Source organism: Otolemur garnettii, unplaced genomic scaffold (assembly GCF_000181295.1).
Source record: "Otolemur garnettii isolate 467f Iridium unplaced genomic scaffold, OtoGar3 scaffold00031, whole genome shotgun sequence".
NCBI classification, from domain to species: Eukaryota; Metazoa; Chordata; class Mammalia; order Primates; family Galagidae; genus Otolemur; species Otolemur garnettii.
The window spans coordinates 2,701,317-2,709,386 of record NW_003852426.1 but is presented as its reverse complement, the minus strand read 5'-3'; the positions used below and the strand labels follow the sequence as shown (position 1 = coordinate 2,709,386).

Sequence of the window (8,070 nt, the reverse complement as noted above, 5' to 3'; positions counted from 1 at the left end):
AACGCCCGGCCATTTTTTGGTTGCAGCCGTCATTGTTGTTTGGCGGGTCCAGGCTGGGGATTCGAACCCGCCACCTTAGGTGTACGTGGCTGGCGCCGAGCCTAAGACAACTGATTTTTAAAGGGCTCAGTCCCCAAGCTTTGAGAAATGTGGCAGGTAGTTTTCCAACAAGGAGACTGTGGAAAGAACTTCTCGTAGGATGCTAGCAGCTAGGACATGAAGTATCTCCAAAGGAAAAGTGCATGGGAAGGAAGTCTGTATTTAGGTCTTCTTGGTTCTGGGCTGACAAATTTTCTTTTATCTGGCATAATTGTTTAGGATTATATAGAGTATAGGCAAAAGTGATACTAATTGTGAAACCTATTGTAGAAACATAACCTGGAAACGGGCGTGCATAAACAAAGCCCAGCGGACTTAGGACAGTGTTAGAATCCAGGGTCAACTCTCTGCTTAACCAGTGATTTTCTTTAATCCATAAGTAGGCTGGGCACCAGCCACATACACTGGAGCTAGCAGGTTCTAACCCAGCCTGGGCCTACCAAACAACAATGACAACTACAACCAAAAAATAGCTGGGCATTGTGGTAGACGCCTATAGTCCCAGCTACCTGGGAGGATGACATCAGAGAATCGCTTAAGCCCAAGAGTTGGAGGTTTCTGTAAGCTGTGACACCATAGCACTCTACTGGGCAATATAATGAAATTCTGTCTAAAAAAAACAACCTTAAGGCTCAGTGCCTGTAGCTCAGTGTCCAGGGCACCAGCCACATACACTGGAGCTGGTGGGTTCCAATCCAGCCTGAGCCTGCCAAACAATGACAACTACAACCAAAAAAAATAGCCAGGTGTTGTGGCAGGCACCTGTAGTCCCAGCTACTTGGAAGGCTGAGGCAAGAGAATCACTTAAGCCCAAGAGTTTGAGGTTGCTGTTAGCTGTGATGCAACAGCACTCTATCCAGGGCAATAGCTTGAGACTGTCTCAAAAAAAAAAAACAACAAAAAACCCTTAAGTGCTTTTACTTCCTCACATGTTCACTTGTGAACATCAATAATGCCCTAATGAAGTGTCAGCATAGTGCCTGGTACAATAGATCCCTCAAATACAGGTCCTTGGGCTATTCAGCCACCATTTTCTTTCTTTTCTTTTCTTTCTTTCTTTCTTTCTTTCTTTTTTTTTTTTTTTTGAGACAGAGTCTCACTATGTCACCTTAGGTAGAGTGCCATGGTGTCACAGATCACAGCAACCTCAAACTCTCGCGCTTAACTGATTCTCTTGCCTCAAGTAGCTGGGACTCCAGGCACCTGCCACATCACTCAGCTATTTTTTTGGTTGTAGTTGTCATTGTTATTTAGCAGGCCCTCGCTGGGTTCGAACCTGCCAACTTGGTGTATGTGGCCAGTGCTCTAACCACTGAGATATGGGCACCGAGCCTGAGCCACCATTTTCTTAAGTGACTCCTCTCTAAGGTGCTCACAGGGATTAAAATGTAGCATTTCTGTTTCAGCATTCTTTCAGAAATAACTTTAGGCTGGGTGTAGTGACTCACATCTGTAATCCTAGCAGTTTGGGAGGCAAAATTGGAAAGATTGAGACCACAGGAGTTCATGACCAGACTGAGCAAGGTACCCCATCTCTACAAAAAATTAAAAATTATTTGTGTGCCTATAGTTCCAGCTACTTGGAAGGCTGAGACAAGAGATTCGTTTAAGCCCAAGAGTTTGAGGTTGCTTTGAGCTGTGATGCCATAGCACTCCACTGAGGGCAACAGTGAGAATCTATCTCAAAAAAAAAAAAAAATTATTTGTGATGGCACACCTGTAATCCCAGCTACTCAAACAGGATTGCTTGACATGGCCCCCCAAGTTTAAGGTTGCATTGAGCTATAATGCTATAAGGATGACACTACACTTTAACCATGGAAACAGAGCAAGACCCTGTCTCAAAAAAAAAAAAAAAAAAAAAGGAAAGAAAGAAAAAAGAAAGAAGGGCCAGGCACATTGGCTCATGCCTGTAATCCTAGCACTGTGAAAGGCCGAGACGGGTGGATGGCGTCAGCTCACAAGTTCGAGACCAGCCTGAGCAAAAGCCAGACCATGTCTATACTAAAAGCAAAACTGAGGCAAGAGGATCACTTGAGCCCAAGAGTTGGAGGTTGCTGTGAGCTATGATACCATAGCGCTCTACCCAGGGTGACAGCTTGAGATTCTGTCTCAGGAAAAAAGAAAGAAAAGAAAAGAAAAATAACTACTTCAGGGGAGGCATTAAACCAAATACTTCCTTACTAGGAAAAAATAAAAACAAAAAATAAGTAACTAGAGATCACAGTAAAGACCCTTGTGCATAACTCAGTATGTCAGTGCATATACCCCTATCTTTTCACAGTCAATTTAGGACTCTCTTCATTCTATATTCAATCTAGATTAATATCAAGTTTCTGAGTATTTCACATGTGCTTAAGAGTAAGCAGCATCCCCCGCACACCTAATGCCTCTCTTTTTGCCCATGTCTCTAGGAACACCTTCCATTCCCTAGCCTTTTTTTTTTTTTTTTTTTTTGGTAGAGACATAGTCTCACTTTGTCGTCCTCAGTAGAGTGCTGTTACTTCACAGCTCACAGCAACCTCCATCTCTTGGGCTTAGGCAATTCTTGTTTCAGCCTCCTGAGTAGCTGGGACTACAGGCGCCCTACAATGCCCTGCTATTTTTTTTTGTTGCAGTTTGGCCGGGGCTGGGTTTGAACCCACTCAGTATATGGGGCTGGCCTCCTAAAGACTGAGCCACAGGCGCCGCCCCTCCCTGGCCTCTTTTGAGACCAATATTACACAGATCTTCCCCCTCTCTCATCCACCTTAAGGCCACCCACCCAGATGTCTTTTTTTAAAAATAAAGACATTAATTCCACTGCCAGGTGTTTTTAACTTTTCTGGACCCACACGTTCAAGCCACTCAAATATAAAAAGGTTTCTCTCTCGCTCTAGCTCTTTTTTTTTTCTTTTGAGACAGAGTCTCACTCTGTTGTCCAGGCTAGAGTGCCCTGGTGTCAGCCTAATTCACAGCAACTTCGAACTTCCTGGTTTCAAGTGATCCTCCTGCCTTAGCATCCCTAGTAGCTGGAACTACAGACACTCGCCACAACCTCTAAGTTATTTATTTTTAGTAGAGGTGGAGGTCTCATTCTTGCTTAGGGTCATCTCAAACACCTGAGCTCAAAGTGCCAGGATTACAGGCAGAGCCACATCGTCTGGCCAATAAATGGGCTTTTTAAACAAACAAAAAAAATTACTGAAGGTTAACACCTAACACAAGCGGCTCACAGAACAAAATATCCACACTCTTCCATCTCTGACCTTGAGGCAAAAAGCCATTCAATTTTAGAAAATGAGACCCTACAGACCTCAAAATAAAGACGTAAGACATGACTCCATTTTAAAGTTTATTTATTTTGAAGTAACCAGTAGAAAAAAATAAGACTTGAGTAAAGTGTATTACAAAAAAGAAAATAAACACAAATGGCAGTATCAATTCGTCTCCACATTAAGAGAATGGGGGGGAGGGTAGTTCTCTCCACCAAGGGAAAAAAAACCCTCAGTTCAATAATGCAACATGCTGAGAACTGAAAGAAGGGAGAAATAAAGAAATTCAAAGTCTCAAATCCCAACAATCTCTAAAATGTGTCAATCTCGGAAAAGTCCCCTAATCCACCTCCTCAATGGTGGGGCCAGACCCAGAGCCCCCCTTGGGGGCCTGAGCCCCGAAGCCACCTGCCCCGGGACCACCCGTACCCTGATACAGTCCGCTGATGATGGGGTTACACACCTGCTCCAGCTCCTTCCTCTTGTGCTCAAACTCGTCCTTCTCCGCCAGGGTGTTGGCGTCCAGCCAGGAAATAACCTCCTGACACTTGTCTAGCACCTTCTTCTTGTCCGCCTCGCTGATCTTGCCCTTGAGCCCCTCGTCTTCCACCGCGCTCTTCATGTTGAAAGCGTAGGACTCCAGGGCGTTCTTGGCAGACACCCTCTCGCGCTGCACCTCGTCTTCCGCCTTGTACTTCTCCGCCTCCTGCACCATGCGCTCGATCTCCTCCTTGCTCAGGCGGCCCTTGTCGTTGGTGATGGTGATCTTGTTTGCCTTGCCGGTGCTCTTGTCCGTGGCGGTGACGTTCAGGATGCCATTGGCGTCGATGTCAAAGGTCACCTCGATCTGGGGCACTCCCCTGGGGGCCGGAGGGATGCCGCTCAGCTCGAAGCGGCCCAGCAGGTTGTTGTCGCGCGTCATGGCTCTCTCGCCCTCGTACACCTGGATCAGCACCCCCGGCTGGTTGTCGGAGTACGTGGTGAAGATCTGCGTCTGCTTGGTGGGAATGGTGGAGTTGCGCTTGATCAGGGCAGTCATCACGCCGCCGGCCGTCTCCAGCCCTAGAGACAGGGGAGCCACGTCCAGCAGCAGCAGGTCCTGCACGTTCTCGGACTTGTCCCCCATCAGGATGGCTGCCTGCACCGCCGCCCCATACGCCACCGCCTCGTCGGGGTTGATGCTCTTGTTGAGGTCGCGCCCGTTGAAGAAGTCCTGCAGCAGCTTCTGCACCTTGGGGATGCGCGTGGAGCCCCCTACCAGGACCAAGTCGTGGATCTGAGCCTTGTCCAGCTTGGCGTCCCGCAGAGCCTTCTCCACCGGCTCCAGGGTGCTTCGGAACAGGTCCGAGCACAGCTCCTCGAACCTCGCCCTGGTGATGGACGTGTAGAAGTCGATGCCCTCAAACAGGGAGTCGATCTCCAGGCTGGCCTGGGTGCTGGACGACAGGGTCCGCTTGGCCCTCTCGCAGGCGGTGCGCAGCCGCCTCACCGCTCGCTTGTTCTGGCTGATGTCCTTCTTGTGCTTCCTCTTGAACTCCTCCACGAAGTGGTTCACCAGCCGGTTGTCGAAGTCCTCTCCGCCCAGGTGGGTGTCCCCGGCAGTGGCCTTCACCTCGAAGATGCCGTCGTCGATCGTCAGGATGGACACGTCGAAGGTGCCCCCGCCCAGGTCAAAGATGAGTACGTTGCGTTCCCCCTTGCCGGTCCTGTCCAGGCCATAGGCGATGGCGGCAGCCGTGGGCTCGTTGATGATCCGCAGCACGTTGAGTCCCGCGATCACTCCCGCATCCTTGGTGGCCTGACGCTGTGAGTCGTTGAAATAGGCCGGCACGGTGATCACCGCGTTGGTCACCGGGTAACCCAAGTACGCCTCGGCGATCTCCTTCATCTTGGTCAGCACCATCGAAGAGATCTCCTCGGGGTAGAACGCCTTGGGCTCCCCCTTGTAGGTCACCTGCACCTTGGGCTTGTCGCCGTCGTTGATCACCTGGAAAGGCCAGTGCTTCATGTCTGACTGCACCACCTGGTCGCTGTACTTGCGGCCGATCAGCCGCTTGGCGTCAAACACCGTGTTCTGCGGGTTCAGCGCCACCTGGTTCTTGGCCGCATCCCCGATGAGCCGCTCGGTGTCCGTGAAGGCCACGTAGCTGGGGGTGGTGCGGTTGCCCTGGTCGTTGGCGATGATCTCCACCTTGCCGTGCTGGAACACACCCACGCACGAGTAGGTGGTGCCCAGGTCGATGCCGATGGCTGTGGCTTTGGCCATGCTGGTGCCTGTGCCCTGGGTTCTGGTCTGAGAAAGAATCCGGGAGAGATCTGCGTATGCGATCCGGGACAGGAGCTCGGTTTCTTCTGAGGGTCGCAGACTGGATTCGGAGAAGGCTTTAAGTCTGGCAGAGTCGCACCAAGAAGACACAACTCCCCTATCCTTAGCTCAGCTTGGGATTCCTGTTTCAAGCCCGCAGCTCGGCTTTTATAAGTCATCCTCGAGCTCCGCCTTCCCAGTCTTCAACCAGTCACCGAGCTCGGCTGGGCTGCTAGGTCGGGAACATTCCAGGGGTTTCACCACTTGTCCTGCCCCCGGGCTTCCTGGGACCAATCAGCGACCAGGGCGCCGCCCCTCCTCAGAACTCTCCAGACTCTTCTGGGATTCGCTGGAGGGGACTGGCCCTTTGAGAGGAGGGGAGGACGCCGTGGGGGGCTGTTTGTTGACTGCATCGCCGGCACTAAGCTGGCCACCGGAGTAGGGTGTGAAATAGAATTGACAGGAAGGGTCTGCAGTAGGCTTGTCATTACAGGAGCTTGCTGTGCTTGCTTAGTTCTGGGACGCGGGGAGTCTGAGTTGACGCGGTAGGGTGGGGTGGGCGCGTTTGTGTTGACACCCTGCCCCTGGTAGCGTTACAATGGCCACGCTGCCTCTGACCTCATGCGCCAGTTTGGAATCAGGATGAGTGGGCCGAATCTTGTTCAGAGTTTCAGGGCGGGGAGGGGAGGGGGGTGGGGGGACGCCGGCTGCTCAGTTTGGATCTTGACGGAGCCCCCACAATTAGGGGCTCCATATTCTGAACGTTTTCAAACTGGAGCGAAGGCGCCGGGAGAGTAGGTGAGCCAGTAGGGATCTGATTGAAAGAAGGTGTGAATCTGCAAGGCTCAGTAGACCCTCGCTTGAGAAAGTGCTGGAAAGTTCCCTGGTTTTAAGTCTGAGGTACAGGGGCACTGGCAGACCAGGAAAGGGGAATCACTTGAGGAAAGCCAAATTGGCTGGGATTGGTTAGAGTTGCTGGATTTAGGCTATGGGTGGGATTTGGGGAGTGGACGGGGCAGACCTCAAATCCTTTGTCTTTAATTTCAAAATATTAAGGGGGTACAAATGTTTTAGGTTGTATGTATGGTTCGCTGTTGTAACATTTGAGTCCTGGCCTGTTTCCTGTTATTATACGTGTGTCTGTTACCCAAATTGTACCCATTAGGTAGGTTTTTACCCCTCCCCTCTTCCCCAGTCCCCGCTCTGGTTGATTTCCACTGAGGCTTAATTTAATTTAATGTAAGTGAGGCTTAGCTCCTAAACCCTTTCTTTCTTTTTTTAGACATAGTCTCACTCTGTTGCCCTGGTTAGCGTGCCATGGCGTCCTCACAGCAACCTCAAACTCTAACTTTTGGACTAAAGACATCCTTTTGCCTCTGCCTCCCAGGCATCTGGGACTACAGGTGCCTGCCACAACGCCTGGCTAGTTTTTTGTTTTTGTTTTTGTTTTTGTTTTAAGTAGAAATGGGGGGAAAAAATAAGTAGAAATGGGGTCTCACTGTTAGGCTGGTCTCCACCTTCTGAACTCAGGCAATCCACCCACCTCAGACCCCTGGAATGCTAGGATTACAGGCTAGCCCTAAACTCTTTCTTGATCTGCTCAATATGACTCCAGAAAACAGGAATTTTATTCAGGAGAAAACGAAACTGCTGTCTGGAGCATCCTACCTCCTGTGAGAAAACTTTCTAGCATTTGATTGGGTTCTTAGTAGCCATCTCAGATGGCCAGAATTTATTCCCCATGAATCCCTAATAGAGGGTGAAGCAGCATATGAAGGCAGCAAAACCCAAGTGTAGAGGCTAGTATCTCTTTTGAGGGAAATCAGAATGTAAAATAATCTTAGTTCAGCAAAAGACAGATAACAAGCACACGATAAAAATATAGGCAGTCCAATCAGGTCCTATCAGAAATTGAAAACAATATACACCCAGTTCCCTTCTACCTCCTTTGAGTGGCTGAAAATACTTTTGTCAGTCATGTCCAAAAAGCAATCTGCCACGAAAGTATGGTCTCAATATATTTGTATACCCATGTTCATGAAGAGATGTATAGGTAAGCAAAATGTGGTATATACATATAACGAACATTAATCAGTCTTAGAAAAGAACAAAGTTGTGATACATGCTACAACATGGATGAAACTTGAGGACATATTAAGTGAAATAAGCCAAGTTGCAAAAGAACAAATACTGTACAATTTCACTTACACGAGTTAACAAGAGGAGTCAAATTCATTGAGATAGAAAAAAGAACAATGGTTTCCAGGGACTTGGGGAAGGGGGAAATGGGGAATTATTTATTTATTTATTTATTTTTTTTGAGACAGAGCCTCAAGCTGTCCCCCTGGGTAGAGTGCCATGGCATTACAGCTCACAGCAACCTCCAACTCCTGGGCTCAAGCAAGTCTCCTG

General features: G+C 49.2%; 2 protein-coding genes across 2 annotated transcripts in view; one reads left to right on the top strand and one right to left on the bottom strand.

Moving 5' to 3' along the window:
* LOC100945458 (heat shock 70 kDa protein 1) overlaps positions 1-5,773 on the bottom strand; it is a 24,631-nt gene extending 18,858 nt beyond the window's left edge. Inside the window, exon 1 of the mRNA XM_012804753.2 lies at positions 3,703-5,773. Coding sequence (XP_012660207.1) covers positions 3,703-5,619 — 1,917 coding nt within the window. The 5' untranslated portion in view covers positions 5,620-5,773. The remainder of the gene's footprint in view (positions 1-3,702) is intronic.
* Positions 5,774-6,320: 547 nt separating this feature from the next.
* Positions 6,321-8,070, top strand: part of HSPA1L (heat shock protein family A (Hsp70) member 1 like) — a 6,000-nt gene continuing 4,250 nt past the window's right edge. Inside the window, exon 1 of the mRNA XM_003789030.1 lies at positions 6,321-6,456. The gene's annotated coding sequence lies outside the window, so the exon portion shown is untranslated. The remainder of the gene's footprint in view (positions 6,457-8,070) is intronic.